The sequence below is a fragment of the Zosterops lateralis genome (genome assembly GCF_965231275.1).
Source record: "Zosterops lateralis genome assembly, chromosome: 2".
NCBI lineage: Eukaryota > Metazoa > Chordata > Aves > Passeriformes > Zosteropidae > Zosterops > Zosterops lateralis.
Window position 1 is genome coordinate 43,454,367 of NC_139763.1, and position 20,513 is coordinate 43,474,879.

Below are 20,513 nucleotides of genomic sequence, written 5' to 3' on the forward strand. Positions count from 1 at the left end.
TTTTAGTGCTTTGTAGGAAACAAAAATGATGGTACAGTTATTTCTTTTAAGAGTTGTTCCCTTGATGAAATTTTCAAAGTTCTTCTCCATAAAACTTTAAAAGTTTATTGAGGAAAAAATAAGACCTAAGTTCAGGTTGGATATTAGTGAAGTGAGTATTCTGGTTTTAGTCTATATGCCAGCTGAATGGCTTTAACCATAGCTGTAGAGACTTGGCCTGATTATTATCTCCTACTCTATCCAAATAACTAAACTGTCTTTGCACCAAAGATAGACACTTACAATACGTAAAGGTAAGAAACATTGTACTTAGGATAGTCTGCTGCTTTTTGAAGGATTAGCCAGTTTTCCCAGTTTTCCACTGGCTCATTTGAGGGGATTGGATTAGTAAATAGCATAACCACTATGGTATCACATCAACCATTTGCATTTATATTCACATTTTATTCTGTGTTTGAGGAATGGATATGGTTAACCATTTCTTGCTTGGCTAGAAGAACTGGCATTTAGTGATCTTGATGCATTTTAAAGAATTTAATGTCGGCTTTTCTTAACTTTACGAATCTATCAAGAAAAAGTCTGCTTGTATTTCCCATCTCAAAATTCTGTTTATAGCTGGTGGTTTATCTTTGAGACATGTCAGAAAGGTCCTTGTAGAGGAGGAGTGGGAAATGAGGGAACTCACAAAACAATCCACTCCATTTCAAAAGAGGGAATACATCCTTGCCTTAGGTGGAGCAAAAATTTCCACACAGGTGTTTTTGCTCTCCACTTTCTTAAGAGTACCATGCAGAATTAAATCTTATAGTCCACAGTAGGAAACCTGACATTCACTGTCAGGTCAATTTGAGCAAGGGCTGTATCTGTACTTGGCTTTCTGTACTTCTGTAATTGCTTCTGTGCTTTTGGGCATAAAATTTAGGTGAAATAAGGAAATGGTATATTAGTTCTTCATTCAGTCTGTAACTTGTTGACTGAAAGCTTTAAATTGTTTACATATCTGGAAGACAAATCACAAGAATTTGGGTTTTTTTTCCTCTTCTCTCTATCCAAGGAAATAGCCTGAATGGTGTCCATGCTGTTGAAAAGTTAGAAGGAAATGCATAAATTCACAGAGAGGAGTTAATTGGAGCCTTAGTGTTCTCCAGGATGATAAATTAGTCTTTTATTAATCCATTATCACATAAAGTGTCAATATCCACCAGCTTTATTCTCATGTGTAGCATACCAGTTCAGAGATACACAACCTGCATGATACCTTGACCACACAACACCATCATAATCTGTATTTCTCTGATTATACCAAAAAGGAGCTCTTGAAGAGCTATAGTCTTCACAGGAGAATCCAGAGCAGAGAAGGACATGCTGGAGTATATCCTTTGTGCCCAACTTTGGAAGCCATAAAGTGGTAGGCAGGAAGGGGTTTTTGGAAATTTTTAAAAACTAGGAACTAATAAACCAGAATTTGTTCAACAGGCAGGTGCTGTAAAATAGCACTTTTGTAAAAGTGGCACTGGATACTTTTAATTCTACTGCTGTGGAAATAAAAATGCATTTAAGACATTCTTTATCCTGACAGGTAGCTATGATACCTATTATCTTATTAATTTTCCTCCAGAAATGTAAAAGAATGGATGAGAAAGCAGTAAACATTAGTACTTTTCCAGAACTGTTTCTTTACTGCTAACTGTGAGTGCAAGTATTTATACATTAATTTGATGAAATAATACATGCAGTAAAAGGCTCCAGACTTCTGGTAACTTCAGAATTAGTGGTACTATTACAAGGTAATCCCCAGCAAAATATAACCCCATGTTATTAATGCAGGTTGTTTGTAATAATTGCACTGTTCTGATGTTCTGTTTTAGACCAGTGAGTGCGATCATTAAACGCTATATGATAACTTAACACCTCTGACGAGCAACTGTGCTTCTTTGTTTGTATTTGATAGCTGCTGTCATAAAAATCTTCATGTGGATGTAACATGTTAATACAAGGCAAAAAATATACTGTTGCAAAATATGACATTTTATATTACCTGACTTTATTTCTGTTGCTTTGTAAATTCCCTCAGCAAATTTTACATAACCATTCCCTTTATTTGTTTTTGAATTAACAATCCAGCCTGACAGTACAGTTTCCATCCATTACTCAGGTTAAATTCATCACTCAAGAACTACAAATGTTGACTCATGAGAAAACGTGTTAAGAGAGAGAAATTACATTCTTTAAATAGAAAACAACCAAAAATTGAAATATCATCTTTTATTTTATTCCAATGCATAATATCATTATGCAGGTCACACCTTTTTGCAAAATACTGGATAAGAAAGTTGTATTGTAACTTTTTTCAGTTTTTACGAGGCATTTTAAACTGAATCCTTTTGGTTTTTCTTTCACTGCTTGTATTGGTTCTGGCTGAGCTAGAGTTTATTTTGCCATAGCAGCCCTCACAGGGCTGTGCAGTTTGGTGGGACCTGGCACCTGTCAACCTACCACAGTGCTTCACGTTGTGGCATGAAGATGTTCATACATCTGGCAACTTTACCTGTTCAAACTTCATTGGCTGGTGAAGGTCTATGCTTAGCAGTCCAAAAGTGTTTTTGGGATTTTTTTTTTTTTTTTTTTTTTTTTTTGGGGGGGGGGTAGTGGAAATCATTGGAACTTGGTTCATCCTTTGACTTTATTTATGTTTCAATAATTTATGTTATTGTATGTTTTTGTGCCAGCACTTGATCATGCACACAGAAAAAACTTTGAATTTCATATATGTTGACATTATGCATCTTCTTGCTGAAAGTAAATACTAATTCTGGAAATGCAAATTTTTCACCCAAATGTACTAATTGCAATAAATCTTTCTCTTCAAAAGATTTTCAGCTCTATGAAAGAGAAGGATATGAGAGAAAAGAGCTCCGATTATGACAGTCTTTATGTGGAAAGGAAGAGTGAGATTCCCCTACCCTCTTGATTAACAATAGCCTATGAAAATGTTACTGTTAAAAATTAATGCAATATTTAGACCAAGTTTGGCATTCACAGCAAGAAATTTTTTTTCTTACTCATTTTTAATAGAATTGAAATGTTCTGAACTGAGTGAACTATGAACAATGAAGTCATGTTGCCCTTCCAAAGACACCTGAATAACACCTCACATTAACATTCAGGAATTAGGAAGAATACTCTTGTGTGTAAATAAAACCTGAAATCCTACTCAGACATAAGGGATGTCTTGCTTTACTGAGGTAGCAGAATGTAGATGAGAGTTTAAAAGAATTTAACAGATGGCAAACATCATAATGGAGATTTTATTGCCAGCTTTAAAGAGTTTTGGTCCCAGAATATGCCACCAGAATCAGATTTAACAATGACAAAAGCAACTATACTGAAGTGGGTGAAGGAGCAGAAAGAGGAGAAAGGATGTTTGAGACTTGAGAACGAAGTATAATGTCAGGCAAGAGACGTAGACTGTTTTATTTATATAGAGCTCTCAACAAAAAGCCTTTTCTAAGGGTATTTTACCTCTACACCATGATTTGAACAAGAAAGTAATAATCTACACATTAAGAAGTGTGAGAAATAAAACATTTTGGAGACTTCTTTCTTCAAAAAGGATGAAAATCAAGTGAGATTTTAAAAAAAAAAAAAGTGGGAGACAATGTTTGCTGATATATATCTTAAGCACAAAGATATCCTTGATATTTCTGCATTTGAGCCCTGAACTAGGAGATCTCTGGCTGCGGTAAAGAAATGTGTGTGTTGCATGTTAAAATGAGCAAAAAAGACAAACTAGGGGTAGAGCACTTTTCAGAGAATCGGTGGTCTTGCTAGAAGTATTATGAGAATTTTGATAGATGGTATTGAGAACCTCAGTGGGGCGATATTGGGATTAGTCCTTCCTCACAGCGCTATTTGAAAACAGATGCAAATCAATATGTAGGTGATAAGTATTTGTTGTTATTACTGCTGCATTCTGCAGGGGGCTTCGAAGAGGTAATTCATTGTGACGCATGAAATAGTCTCGTGGGAGCTCCCGGGTTAGAGGAGAATAAAACTAGCAAATGAAGTGTCAAGGCTTTATACTACTGTTTATTTTATACATTTAAAGTACACTATCCTTTCTAGTACCGTTTCTTCAAATAACTGCACCGATTTACCGTATCTTAAAAGTACTTATGAAAGAGCAAACCAGTCAGCACAATTGTAGCACTTTAAAACATTGAATACAATGATTGACTGTTCAATAGGAAAACTAGATTTTTTTCAAAATATAACACATTTTAAACATTTTTGCAATGCAATGCTATTGCTTCTGTGTTACAAATACCAGATCTCTTCACTGACCTTCTAAAGACTAAAGGCTGTCACCACACATTTGTCAGTCTTCTGTACCAAATTAAATCAATTCTTACATCTCTAGCACTGAGTGTGGAAACAAGTAATCTGTCACTTCACAAGCTACTTGTACACATAAAATTGTTACAAGTTTGTTTTGGCAGAAGTATATCCCTTCCCTTCTTCTCTGTTCCTTCTGGGTCTGAATAACAGACACATGTCCAAAAGGCAATGACATGCCATCAAAAAAAAGGTGGATGTGTCTTTATATTTTATTTTTATACACAGCAAAGTAATAAAAGGGGCTGGTTCTGTAACATACTTTAATATCTTAAGGATATCATTAATTTTTTGCCCACATTTTTTGCCCATTTATCTCCTTGGTGAAAATGTCTGCAGAAGCTACCAAAAAGGGGACCTGGGCTATGGCTAGGACCTCTAGACTCAACTATGGACAAAAATATGCAGCAGTCTCTCTTTCTTTCCTGGCTGGTTATGAGAGAAAGCAAAGTCGTCCAGAAGTAAAAGAACGCAGAAAGTTTTCTTGATAAGGAAAAATAATACGAACTGTATGACTCCACGGAGACGCGAATGCTAAGGGTCAAACATACTGTGGTCAACTTGTAGACTTACCTGAAATTCAGACATACTTTTCAAGGAGCTGTAAGCAATATCATCGTAGTGAAAAACTTTTCAGTATAAAAACAAGGAGTTTAAAATCTTATTAGCATTTAATTGATATCAGTCACCCAAAGCTAAGAAAATCACACAAAATTATATATGTTGTATAAATATATGTAAAATATAGATATTAAAAATATAAGCCTAAATTCTTATTATTTTTATTTTTTTAACTCTAGTTCTTCACATAAAATCTTAACTCTTGAGAAGATAATTGTTTTCTTACTAAAATACATTGTTTTTCACTTTAAATCTAACTTTAAATTCCCAAACTCCTACTCATATATCACAGCGGTGCAATAGAAGATTTTTTTAAAAAAACTGTTTATCTTAAACATACACTTTAACATATACTTAAAGACACAAGTGATTTCTGAAAAAAAATTTTTCTTGACCTTCATTGTAACCAAATTCTACAAAATGGAATGTTTTAATTGTGTTGTTGGACAGCCCATATGTGACGCCCCAGAACAAAGTAGGAGTCTTTTTGGTACACATTAAAGACAACTTTTAAGTTGAATTCCAGAAAGGAAATGCATGCCAGCATAAATCCATGAAATCACAATACCTCATGGAAGGTATTAGTAGCTCAAAACTTATGCACAAGTCAAAATATCAAATAGTATGGATTTATATTTTTGTTCTATAATATCTTAGAAAAAGCTCAAATGAAACAGAATTACATGCAAATTTCACTACGTCTAACACATAGCTTATAATTCTAGCAATTTAAAAGATGTAATATAAAGAGAATATGAAGGCTAATTATAATTTTGACATTTTGAAAAGATTGCACTAAATATATCAATATGAAGAAAATTCGAATGCAGTAGAAGAGAATGAAATGAAATATACTGTTCTTGAAATTCTTTTGTCATTTAATACTTTCTTAATAGCTCTAGTCACATTCTAAGACTATTTTACAGTCCTTCAATACCACAGTGTGTCATTTTCAAATAGATGTAAGATATATACAGTATTACAAAGAACATCTGGCTTTAAATATTTGAACTTCTAACTTCTTTCTCCAAAGTTAAACCTCCAAGGGCACTCTAGGGAAGTAAGTGTCCAAACTTTTTTGGATATTGCTCAAAATCCCATCTAGACTTCTAGTAGGTCTTGAAAATGTGTAGACTAAGTGTCAGTGCAAGAGGATCTTAACGCTGATTCCAAACTGACTTGTTAAGGCATGCCTCAAAATGTTCTGCTACATTTTTCCAGCAGTTCAAAAAGAAATGGGAAAATACAGGTTCTCTACAGCCACATTTTTAAATTGCCTCTTTACTGTCAAGTCAAAAAGGACCTGGGGTTCACATCTAAGCCTGAAAATATGCAGCACTTTCAAATTCAGTGAATAAAGATAATGCAAAATGCAGGAAAAAAAATGCAAAATGTAGAAATGGAGTTTACATGAAAAAAAATCATCTATTGCCACCATCTCTGCCTATATTTCTACACTGAGAAGAGATAGGCTCAAAAATGCCCTGATTCAGAGAAGCAGTAGCTTACTTTGCTTATGGTTGGAGTTCTATGTCATTCAAGTGTACAACCACAGGATTTTTGATGAAAATTATTACAAATGTGTTTCAGAGAATAAACAAAACAAAAATAAAATGCAACTAAACGAAACCCTAAATTACATAGAAACAAAACTGTAAGAGAAGTGGAAAGGTTAATAAGAAACAGAAGTGGCATTATTTTTGAGTGCTTTGTACGTTGGTTCCAATAGCTCTCCATGAAATGCAGCTACCTGCACTAAACCTCATGGTTTGCCACAATTCCATCTAAAATTAGTACAGCTTCTCTTTTTAACTGCCAAATCTCTTATGTTAATGTAATAACTCAGAGGGACATTCCAATTTACACCAATTATTTGACTAAAATACTGTGTTAAGCCTATATTATGCCAAATATATTTTGACATGTGTTATGATGAAACTGATACTCATATTGATACCGTGCTCACAGAAATCCTACAACTGCAGGCCTATTCTTGTAAACCTTGGAACACTACATAGACAACTTTTCATCTCTTTTCCGAGATAATTCAGTGGTACCTGTTAGAGGAAAATATGTCAATTCACTGTTTAAATGTATGAAGGAAACAGAATCATGGACTCACGGTCTGTAATTTTCAGGACTCTTTTGAATTCTCCACTTCCAGATCCTCCACAACCATCTTCATCATCACAATCACCACTGATTTGTTCATCTACGCCTTCACCACTGCCTGTTTGTTGGAGATCCCAGTTTGGAAATGATTTGCCCTGCAATTGCTGAAGACAAGATATAGTAGGCAAGTTAGCAGTAGATATGGAGAGCTTCAATGAGTACCCAAAATTTAATATATGTCCCTAGGAATTACCTGATTTGAAAAAGAAATTTCAGAATGAGAATTCTGATTTTTTTTTTTTTAACCCTGACTTACAGGGTTAAAAGAGTGGTATTTGGAGATGTATAGTTTAGTTTTAATTTAAAATTCACAAAATGTCTTTATTGCTATAAAATAAAATCAGGCACCAATTTCTGGCCAAGCGGAATGGGTAAGTACATAGAATCATAGAAGAGTTTGGGTTGGAAGGGACCTTTAAAGGCCATCTAGTCCAAATTCCCCTGCAATGAGCAGGGACATCTTCAACAAGACCCAGGTTGCTCACAGTCTCATCCAACCTGATTTTGAATATTTCCAGGGCTGGACCATCTACCACCTTTCTGGGAAACCCATTCTAGTGTCTCACCACACATATTGAAAAAATTTCTGCCTTATATGTGATCTAAATCAAACCTCCAGTTTAAAATTATTGGCCTTATTTCTAACACAACAGACCCCGCTAAACTGTTTGCTGCCCCTTTCCTACAGGCCCACAAAGAGCAAACAGCATCTGTGCTACTTACCAGCTGGACCTGGGTCTTTTAAAGACCCATGTGATGCTTACAGAGACTTAAGATACATTTATTATTTTATGTAATTTTTTTGCATTTGAAATATCTGAAATAGTATGAGAGCTGTGTTGTGTCTCTGTATTTGTGAATCCAAAACATACTTGTCTGCTCTAGGTATGTCAAATGGAAACCTGGTAGAAGCTGAAGAAAAAATAAATGTGGTGGGATGATATCAAGAAATAGCAGACCAAGCTAATACAGTCAGAGGCAGGGGGCTAGCATGGAGACAACTATTTCCAAAGGACATCCAGGCATTACTTTGATAGAACTAATAAAAGTGAGGTAAAATAAAACAAAGGGATAGCTGATACTGGCTTAAGCAGTGTAGATTATTTAGTTCTAGTAAATAAGAATGTTCCCTGGCTCCTTTTTATTTCTGACTATAGAGATGGCCAATGATATCTGCAGGGTTTATAAGAGTAGAGATCTGTTTAACACATTTCTCCACTCTGTTGAATAGTGCTGAGCAATCACCTGAATAATGCTAATCTCTCTCATTTATCAAATGTACAAGTGCTGCCATGCAGTTTTTAAATACTAGGTGGTACAACTGTCATATATACACAAACGTCATTCAGGTTCAGTTCTGTTTATCTGTCAGATAAATATAAACATCAAAACTGATAAGACACCAGTTTCTTAAAAATGTTAATAATTCTTATAACCTCACTGCATCCAAAATAATAGTTTGTACAGGTTTCGTGCATTACTCATGCTTCAATCTAGGAAGACTTCTTTACACTGGCCAAAACCTCACTGTCTCAGATTCTTTAATAATCAGATAGTACTTTCTCCTTAAAGAAGATACTAATTAGTTCAAAACAGACTCAGTTTTTTTATACCTTCAAAAATGTGTTTGCTTTGCTGTTTAACAAGATACCGGATTCATATTTTCAACCTATTAACTGAGTTTATTTTCAAATTGTGGAGTCACTTCACAGACGACTTGATCTTTTTAAAGGCTGTACAGTGACAAACAAAAAATATTTTTATCACTACTACAAGATCATTCAGATAAATCTCAATGCTTCTATAAAATCCCCTTTCTCCTCTGTGTAAGAACAAGAGAATACCACTCACCACTTAATTAGCAGAACCAATTTAGGCAGCACTTTTAATTCAAAAGTTTTATTAAGCATTTATATGCTACCTGAAAGACAACTACCTAGCAAAGAGGAAAAAAGCTCCTTGGTACTGCTGCTCTGCTCCCTACTCATTGTGTAATCCATACCATACTTCTACAAAATAGTACTTATTGAAACAAAACACAGACTGTTTAATGAACTACACTCAGTTAAAGACCACACTTATTTTTATTCCCAATTCATATGGTGACACATTCCCAGGGCCAGTTGTATGATAAGGTACTCTTTATCCCTGAGATCTGTGGCATAAATGTGGGCAGGAACTTCCAGCAAGACAGTTTTTCAAACAAAATGTGTTGCCAAATTTTCTACAGTATATATATATATATATATACCGTATATATCTGGTGTGCATCTGTGTGTGTGTGTATATATATATATATATATATATATATATATATATGCATATTTTCAGCCTGAGAACATGCATCCTCCTCTATATCTCTGCCTCAGTCTTAGAAATATTTTGACTTAATAAGGTTTTATATGCTTCTTTAAATTTCAGTGCAACTTAGTTTTTTCTCTTTCCTCTCTTTTTCTTATTTTTTTAAAATTATACATTATTCATTTATGACTAGAAACCTAAAAATACACATAATCCCACTTAATTGCTTTAAAGGTAGGTTCAATATTGAAAAAGTACTCTTTAACTTTTTCTAAACTTTTCACTGTATTTGAAAAAGTAGAGATTAAATAATGAGCAAGCCCATTTGTTATTTGGACTTTGTTATTCTCTTCAATCTCCTAAATTGTACAAGAAGAAATATTGTCTCCATATAAGTGCACAAGTTTCAGTGCTGGTTCTCTACTGAGAAGGACCTGGATCTAGTGTAAATTCTTTATTAAACAGAAATCCATGTAGTTCCTCAAAGCTAAATTGATTCACATTATAAATAAAGATAAAAGTTGTTTAAAAGAATTTTTCACTTCTGCTGCACTTTTTATAAAGCTATTCTTTAAGAGGAAAATAAGTAAATGTTATAACTGGAAGATTTTGTTTTATATACTTACTGGGTCTTTCAGCTGAATGAGGAGGGTTACTAGCTATGTGTTCCTCAAAAAAAAGAACAACTGTTTTCCTGTTGTGTCAAAGTGTCTTTTCTTCTTATTTCATCTAACCGTTTTTCCATTCTATAAAATTTTTGTCTCACAAACCCCAAAACCCCAAACCCCATGAGATTAATCATGTTTTTGTCTTTCAATTTCAATGAAAGAGGCAGGAAATATTATCGGCAACTGTGTTCAGTTTGAATGATTAGGGTTAGTTCACCAAAGTTCCGAGACTGCAGTAGATAAACCAATATTCCACATCTGCTGGTTCTTAATGTTGATGGAAGTTTATTCAACTAAGACTTTGGTATCAAAAGCATGTCTTCTGCTGGTGGCATCTTATTTTCCCCAGAAAATTTGTGCACCACGACTATGGTACATGTGCATGGGAGGAGAATAATTTGGGTGTAAATCAACTGAAAGATCCTTGGGAGTCTTCAGCTTCACAGCTTCCCTACATAGCTTTGGGAAGTTTGGTCTCCTCCTTAGATCTTTTAGTGCTCAGTAGCCAAAATACCTCTCAGGACTTTCACTGATGGCTTAGGGGAATGCTTTCTTTGACCCAAAAGCAATTCTTAACAAGATTATAATACCAGAAAGTACCATTAATAAATTTTGTGAAAATTTACCTTTTAGAATGAAAATATTTGCATTACAGAAGTTACATTGTCATATTTAAGTACTTCCAGGATTCTGTAAATATACGACTCATTGCTCTGTAACATTTTGGTAAGAAAATGAACTGCTTGCAGCAGCCACAGAGGCACCTTATGAGGGTACTTGAAGATTCTGAACAAATCCCAGAGTCTAAGCATAATTAGGAAAATTATCACTAAGGACGTATGATTACTGTACAGACCTATAGGGCATTGTAATCTTTCAAGATTATTTAAGACTTTTATCGATGATCTGGAAAGCAAAATGAAAAACAAAGTGGTAATGATAAATCTTGTACTGTCACAAGAACTGGAGAACCACTAAATAACAAAAAGAAGTGACAAACTAAGAAAATCTCATCTGGCAAATGAGGCAATTGAGTGAATTTTAAAACACATACTATAATAACATACAGACAAAAGAAAATTTGCAAGTCTAAATATTGTATTACATGCATATTAAGAGACAAAATATTCTGTTTCATAAATTAATTGTGGGTGTCCTGGGTAGCCAGCAGAATATGAATTACCCAGAGCAGTGTTCTAGACAAAGACTTTAATGGGATATCTTTGGGGACAGAAATAGGAATAGTAAGTCAGATTAGGGATATTATATCACTCCTAAATTGCATTCTCATTGCCTTTGTTCAGAAAGGATGGCCCAGAAGTGAATTCCATTACAGTGATTAAAATGGAACCAAAAATCCTTTTGCTTTAACCACAGACCTCATCCTTTAGTATGCTTAAAAAACCTTTGATCTGAAGAACTTATTTAACCAGCCTTATAAGCCTCGTAAATGCCTATATGGCAAATACAGATTTAACAGATCTGGCAGGCCAAAGTATACGAAAATAGCAAATAATTTTTTTTTTTTCAATTTGGACATTCAAAGTGAATAACAAAATCTATGCTACCGGAATCATACATATAAAAAATATTCAGGTTGTTCTATATAAAAATAATTTTTCAATAATAAACAATAATTATCAACAGTTGTGGTAAGGATTTTGTTGTTTTTTCTTTTTTGGTTTGGTTGGGGTTTTGGGGTATTTTTTGTTTGTTAGTTTGTTTTGTTTTGGTTCAAATAGGTTTTGGTTTTAAAATATGAATTAATTTAGAGGTTCAAGGACACAGTATGTATTGAGGTTAAAGTAAAAAAATAAAATGGTCCCTTCTGCATCTCAAAAATGTATTAATTCATATAAGTAAATCTGAAATGGCAAGAATGTACTCTATTTTGTATTTTTCTGTTTGCAGGAAGTTATGAGTGATTTAATCTCTGTTGTTGTTTAACTCAGCAGGAACACCAGACAGCCATTCAGTCACACCCCCCTCAGCAAGATGAGGGAGAGAATTGGAAAAATTGTAAAACTTACGGGTTGAAATAAAAACAGTGTAAGAGGACATAAAAGGAATGCTAAATAATAATAACAGTAATGATGACGAAAGGATATACAAAGCAAGTGATGCACAATGCAGTGTCTCACTCCCCACTGACTGATGACCTGAGCAGTGGGCCACCAGCCCCTGGCCAGCTCTCCCCAGTTTATATGCTGAGTGTGATTTTCTATGGTATGGGATAGCTCTTGGGTCATTTGGGGTCAGCTGTCACATCTGTGTCCCCTCCCATCTTCTTGCACACCTCCAGCCTGCTCCCTGGCACGGCAGTAAGAGAAGGCAAAAAGTCTTTGACTGAGTAAGCACTGCTCAACAACAATTACAATGTTACTGTGTTATTAACATTATTCTTGTCCTAAATCCAAAACACAGCATAATACCAGCTGCTAAGAAGAAGATTAACTCTATCCCTGCTGAAACAGGACAATGTCTAATGAATGATGAACACAGAAAGGTAATAAAATTTATATTTATACAATTGAAACTGATGTGATACAAAAGTCAAGTGCCCTATTCACTTATTCTGTATCATAAACCTTCATGGTAAATATAGATTTTTCTATAAATTTTATTGTATTGTATTTCAATGAAAATATCTTGATGTTCTATTACAGTTCAATGTGAACTAAGCTCAGTCATAGTATTTCCTCTCTTTAATTTATGTGCACATCATAAGTACTTCTGGAGGGAATCTTAAAGGAGCCCAGCAGTGAATCCAATTTAGCAAATCAAGTCAAATCCAGAAGAATTATTTCTAGAAGTATTACTACCTTGAACTCTTTCAAATGAGAGGAATAAAGTGCTAATTTATTTACATCTGCTTAGTATTACATATCCAAATACTTAGAAATCAGCATTTCTTTTGGTGATCTCTAAAAAATACCTATTCATACATATGTAGACCAGAATGTCCTGCAGGGTTTCATTTCCTTAACAAAATCGTGCATTCCAAATTAGAAGTCTGGTTTGTATTGGAGACTGCTATTTAGATCACTAGTATGGCAATTCATAATCCCTTATGGTAGTGCCCTGTGGGGATTTTTTTGAATAAAAAGCTATTGATTTGTGTGAAGTGCATCAGCTCCTTTCTTTTTCTTTTTTTTTTTTTAATGATATTTTCAAAAAGAGAATGAGATTTCTAATCAGCTGTAGCCTTTATATCCTTGAGATGATACACAAAGTACAAGCAATACATAGCTATGTCAAACTCACTGTTTTCTGCCTAGATCCAGGGCTACAGCTCTGTGTTTCAAGTCTGAAAACTCATTCTTCTCCATAAAATCATCAGTAGCCTTAAATTCTGATAGAAATAACACAATATTTCTCTTGAGTCTAAGCTAACTCAGGTGAACAAAGGAAGAAATAGACATTCATTCTGCTTACTGAACTGCAAAAATTAGAAAGGTGGCTAAGTGCCAGCACTGCACAACGCAGCTTTAACCTACCCTTTGTGCTTCCTTGGTATACATTGACTACCTCAGGATGAAATCAGTTGCTGCCTGAATAGCAGAAATAAGAATCGCTCCGGCTTATTATTACAGAACTACTTCAAAATCCAGACATTTCTTCTCAGTAGTTATTTAGTGGCTTTCAAAAACCATTTAGTAAGAGAACAAAATTTTAAAAGAAAGCTAATTGCTAAATTAAGTAGCAATGACTAGCAATTTTCATTGAAGGTACAATTCCTCACAGTGAGACTATGTGTTCAAGCACAAGCACACACTGTACATTTTGTTCCATCCTTAGCATGCTTCCTGACCATCACAAAGTTGAACTGACCTAACCAGCACTCTCCACAATAATGCCTGACTCCAATTTGAGCCTTAGCATAGTCTACAGACTGTTCTGAGTAGGCAGCCTGGATATGGTTATTCTGCTGTAGGAAGTAGGACACTTGCAGTCCCTGAACATTTTTCTTGAATAAAATATATGCAGGGTTTTTGGGATGTCTACAGCACCAAATAAAAGAGAACTGGGCAATAAGGTACAGTGAGAGATACTGAATTTCTCAATCTTTGTAACTTACATATGTTCACCAACCAGTTCTCCCTGAGGTAAATCACTTAAGAGGCTATTTGTAAGCACTGGGGATGTGGACCAGTATGTTCTCACACTTTATCCTCTTTTTAGCAAATAGAGATACAAACCCTAAATGGAATTGTGCATTCACAAATACCTTTTTCCTAATTTGTTACTTATAGAAATCTTGCTTTATATCTGGGAATGCATTTTACAGCTGAAACCCACCGAGGTTCTCACTTGAGTTCTGTCATGAATGATTACTTTTCTTTCCAGTTGTTACTGGTTCAGAGTGAATACAGGAGCAAAATCTTGGCTCTTATCCCTTGGTGCAATCCCTGCCACCACAGTTATGCACACTATCAACTTGATGTGTTTAAAAAATATTTAGGTATTTCCATCTGTAAAAATGCATGTCTTGCTAACATTTCACTGCAGGTTTAAATCATCCTCAGAAAATTAAGTAAATGAGTTAGACATTTATAATATAACAAATGCAAGCAAAATTAAACCCCAGAACAATAGCATGTACTCTTATTTCTGTCTAGTAGTTGAAATAACAGAACAAAGTCACATTTTATAGGATTAATGTTTAGAGAATAATATTCTTTGCCTTTTTCACCCACCCATGCATATGCTTGTATTCTTCTGGTCACTGTTCTTTTCTGTTCATCTGTTTTCTTTTATTCATTTAAAGGTTATTGGTTATAACCCCCTCCACTAGATATTACAAATAATTTTTCAGATAATTTGAAAATAATTTTATCCTTTACCTTCTCCTCATCTGAAATTCTGGGCCTTTCTTCCTTGGCAAGGGTTGATATAGATAGACATATATTAGACAGTTTACTTCGGTCCTAATAGTAGAATTAAATTCTGTCTTTCCAGAACAGAATATCTGAATCCCTAGACAGCTTAATATCGAGTGCTTTAATGAATGATTAATGATGTCTAACCAAAAGTAAGAAGAAGGATTGATTTTAATAACATGGCATACTGTGATCAGATAAAACTCATTTGAACAAACAGAACCAGGATTTTGGGTGGGGTTGAGGTTCAGAATCAAACACCTCAGTGTAGATGTCAAAAAATTTACATGTTTTTGTGTAAGTGAAGTGTCTAAGGTCCTCAGTAATAATCTGCATGTTAGAAGTTTGATTCAGTTTTGTGGACATGGTTGTCTAGTGCTTTTTGATATGACCTAGAGTATGTGGGGCACTATGCAGCGAGAGGGAAGTGAATAGAGAATTTGCAGAATTTCCTTCTTGAGCAACAGCTGTAGGCAAAGGAACACCAAGCAGCTGGATTGGTTCCAGGCATCTGAGCACATGCAATTGAACCATAATCCTAGTTAAAGCTGGAAGTTATTCAGCTAAGCAAAGGCTGAAGTCTAAACAGATTTATCGAAAAGAAATAACAAAAAAAAAGTTTTCAAAGAGGATTCTTAATTCTATTAGCCAGGCAGGGCGATTTTTGTTTGTTTGGTAACAACACAGCTCATAGCACAACATGGCAAACTGGAGAAAAGCACAGCGAGATCCCAATCATTCATCTAGATACTATAGATATAAAATTCACTGTTTCTCTTTATGTTCTCTCTCTATACAAATAGCAAGAAAAAGATAAAATTATTTATTAGGAAAAATGCTGATTATGACTTAAGAATTTAATTTCCTTAAAGAAAGTTTCAAACCAAACATTTTCAGTGTTAACAACTAGAAATTGGAAAATTATATGGAGAATTAATCAGAATTACAGCCAGTTTCAGTAATCTCCTGTCTATCATTAGGCAGGACAGTTTTTCAAATAAAATAAGAAACCAATGCATACCAATGAAGCTGTGGAACAGAAGAGAATTCGCCAACCTGCAAGATTCATATATATGGACATGAGTATATGATTATTAACTCATTGATTTCTACTGATAGTAACATCAATTTGTTATTAGTCTGGCGGTTACTTAGAAATAAAAATCATGACATTAGCAAAGCGTAAATGTTGAATTTCATTTTTTTAAGAATAAAGTTTATTCCATGCATCGACATATTTATATTAAATTGCTACTATAAAATAAGCTAGAAATGGGTTCTACAGCAAATTATCTATACTACATCAGCTTTCCATCCGTGTATTTCCAGTCTGTGGCATTTTGGTTTATATGTCTACGAAAGCAGAACTTTGATTTACTTCTTTAACACAGTGTTTTACCTAAGAGTTAATAATCTGTAAACCCTAGTTTCCTCTCATTATCAGTGGAAACAGAAGTCTGACATTACAGCTGAAGTAAATTAAACATCATGATAGATAATGAAAATCGCAGACACGCTATTTCTGGGTTTGATTTCTTCTTATACTTATCAGATCTGCAAGTGAAAGGGCATAATATTAAGCCATTTAGATGAAGGACTTTCTAGAATACTTTTCACTTTATAAGAATATGCTACTTGACATTTCTTCTGGAGGGCCATTCAGAAGACATTATAGAAAAAGCTGCATTGAAATAATCTCTGATGCCATCATGAGCAAAATTGTGACTGTACTTTTAGAGGGACATTTCTATTGCTACCCTATTGTGAGTGGATAAATTGGTGATTTATCCAGAGAACTGATTTCAGAGAATGGAATTCAGTAGACAGTCAGTGGAGGTGACCCACCAGCAGTGCTGACTGACACACTGCTTTCCCTTATCCACCAGCAGCATGATAAAGCTACTTTCGTCTTTTACTTGGTGACATTTCTAGCCCTCAGATCAGTGGACTTGAATGACTGAGGAAAAGCAACACCTGCTGTGCAAAATTCATGAAAACTTAGCTGACAGCAAAGCCAATATTGTGTAACTTCATAAAACTAGTATGCTCCGAGCAACATTTGAAAGAAAGTTAAAATATAAAAATAAAATAGAAGGAAGCCTTTACTTTTGCATTATCCATTGCTCTGTAGATAATGCAAGTGAAAAATGATCCCATATACTCAAAAAATTGAAACATTAAAAATACATTTCCCTCTTCAGCAGCTGCATATGTACTTTTTCCTTAAATCAGAGCATTCTAAATTGATCTAGAATATGATATGACAGTAGGCACCTATAAAATTTAATGCAGACTCAGTATGAAACAAAATCCTTCAGTACTCATTTATCTCATAATGGACCCTAAAAATGTTGTCTATAGAACAGTTTTGTTAGGAGGGTTTCTCTGTGCAAAAATATTGCCATGTCCCATCTCCCCTCCACCCTCCCCCCACAACACAAAAAATACTATGCAGAACCTTCAAATAATTAATATAACTAATAGCCAAGAATCTTCTTACATTAGTGAGACCAAGTATCAATCACAAAAGCATACCTCCAGTCCTTATCTGTGACTTTGCTTAACCCCATCCTATAAGAGATTGCCACAAAACATACCACAGAAAAAACAGATCCAGATTTTTCTGCACTATTTACCAAGTTTTCAGAATCTTCTGCATTATTTACAAATTTTTCTTAAGGTCCAGTATACACTCTTTCATTTTCAGAATATATCCTTCCAACAGAATGCCAGTATAAACTCTAGTACATCATTTATGCCACCCTTAAGTCTTACACTGAAAGTTTTCCAGTTGCTGAGATAGTGTCAGCACTCTCCAGAAGGCAAGTGAATTCTTAATGAGGTTAAAACAAGGCCTTCCTGCCACAAAATTTGCCCCTTGTCCCCATTCTTGACTTGTCACTTATTTTCATGATTTCTGTATAACTGATTTCTGTATAACTTCTCTGGTTAAATCCATGTAGTAAGGCTGCTTTGCATAAATTGAGACTTATCATATATGAAGAATTGTGTTTTAAAATCCTCTTTGCCTCCAAACTATTCTTAAAATATTTCCCATTGCCTAGTCTTGTCAAAATGCATCATGCCTGTTTTTCAAAATCTTCAAGAGAATTAAGGCATCCTTGAAATATGAAAGTGGTGGAGGAGCAGACATGCACATTACTTGAGAACAGGTTTCTTGGTGCATAAAGAAGTGGACCACTTACAATCAGAGTCTTCTCTTCTGTAAGAAAGATTTGGTAGAACAATCCTTTAGATCCCACTGGGTCTTTGTATGTATGATAAGATTACAACTTTTCTCAGAAAAGCTAGCTTCGAGTTCAAGTAGCTGCTTATGCTACTTCTCCACAGCATTACTTATTCAGATGCAATCAAATACCATGGAGAATATTATAAAATAGAAGAAGCCTTTTTTTGAAATTCCTGAGAAAGCCTGGCTCATGCATTTTGCAGCTGTAATATGTTTGCGATAGTCTAATTATAGTAATCCTAATCTATGCAGACTATGTTATTAAATGTGACATATATTTTAATTGTTGACAGATGGCTTTGAACCATGTATAAATATTTATAAAGTCACACATATTCCTATAGCTAGCACACAGAGAACTTCCAGGTATATTAGTCCTTTTCTGAATCCTTTTATATGCACATGCAAACTCAGGATTTCCATTTTAATAACTATTTTATTGTTTAGGTTATCTGAAGACATAAAAGGACCATTTTCTTTTTAAAGTGAAATGAATATTGCATAGATTACAGATAGTTTTGATTACTGTGAAAATCAGGGTACATTTTTATCAGTACATTGTATTGTGTTAGCACATGTGCTCACAGTTATTAAATATTGCAATTGTGCTGCTTATTCACAATCACCCATCTTCTTTCATCACTACAGGGAAGATACCAAGAGAAACCTTAAAATCTCCATGAACAGTGCATAAAACCAGGCTCAATCCAGCAAGACTATTCATTAACACACAAATCTAACGCACAGTCCTCTTATTTAGAACTCAGAAATCCTCCTTTAAATCACATGTAGTGAAAAAGTTGGTTATTAACAAAACACCCGAAACAAGCAGAAAACAGGCAACATTTACAAAAAATACCATATAGGAAATGTATTATCTGAGGTCTTCAGAGATGTCCAAGTGTAGGCTTAAACTAATGCACAAGGTGAAGACTGAGGGATCCCACAGGACAGAAAAACTGCTTACACATCTTTTAAGCTCTTAGGGTGGGAGTCACTTCACGCGGCTTTAGAAATCTAAATTTAGGCATCTGTCTGTGCAGAAAGACAGGCAAGTGCAGTGGGTAATTCACCTCTGCCTAAAGTTTTCTGTAAGATGTTTATTGAAGTCAAAAGTCAGATTCTTTGCTGATATGCAGTTTTGCAAAAAATCCCAACTCACCAGCTAACCAATCTACCAAACAACTGTGACCAAACCAACAAAAAAAAACTTGCACAGGTTTACTTTTTTTTCCCCCACTGTAGGACATTTCTATTCAACTCAAACACCTCCAGGCTATTTAAGTGGCACTGGTTACCTTGTAGAGTCACTAGAGCTTTTAGAATCAATGAAAAGAAACAAGCACCTTCAAAAGCCTGACCTCATCCCAAAATAAATCATGCAAGGATGCATGGACATATGCATTACTGATTTCAGAAGAGCATTATATGGTGCTACATATTCCAAAGACTTTATTTTTTTTTTTTTCTGCCTGGATTCTGCACTGAAAACTCATTCTGGAACTACTTTCCTGCAGAAAGGAGAAGGCAGCCATTTAAAAACAACAAAGTGAAGATTAGAAACCTTAGCATTTAACTACAAAAACCTGTTGCCATGAAGTGATAGGATACTAAGTCTTTTCAGGAGGGTGTGATAACTTCTTCCTTGAAAGGCTGGTGAGGGGATAAATCAGCAAGGAAGGAAAGAAAATAGGCATCAGCCATTTGATGTCAGTCTTCCTACTGTCCCAAAGGTAAAGAAAAACTATTTAAAAATTTTGAGTAAATTATAAATATATTTGTTAAATTAATTTTCCTTACACTTGAAACAATTTCTATGGCAAGTTTTTATGCATTTTTTAGCACAGTGATAGTAAACTTTCAATTCTTTTTCTTGTATCAAAAATATTTCACACAAGATATGCCAACAACCAAACATCAGAAATAGATGAGTCAGCATTCTAAGGCTTCTATGAAATACAAAAATATCTTTCATTCCTTTGAGATAAGCCATATTTGCTGTATTTTACTTTCTCTCATACAGAGCATCTAACTGGGCAAATACTGAAAACTCCTATTCAATGCAGTTATAAGTTTCTCATTTTATTAGAAGTATGAATTTCTACCATTAAAAAATTAATACAACATTTTTAAAAAAATCATTGTTAAAGCCAAGCATAAATATAATATACACTTTGTAAGGCACTTTGGGTGTTTTTCAATTGCCCATAATCCAATTATATATGT

The 20,513-nt window shown here is 34.5% G+C and overlaps 1 protein-coding gene across 1 annotated transcript in view; it reads right to left on the reverse strand.

Moving 5' to 3' along the window:
- GPC5 (glypican 5) overlaps positions 1-20,513 on the reverse strand; it is a gene marked incomplete at its 3' end in the record, with an annotated part of 589,849 nt that overhangs the window by 275,629 nt on the left and 293,707 nt on the right. Inside the window, exon 7 of the mRNA XM_083855586.1 lies at positions 7,139-7,292. Within this exon, the coding sequence (XP_083711712.1) occupies positions 7,139-7,292 (154 nt within the window). The remainder of the gene's footprint in view (positions 1-7,138; positions 7,293-20,513) is intronic.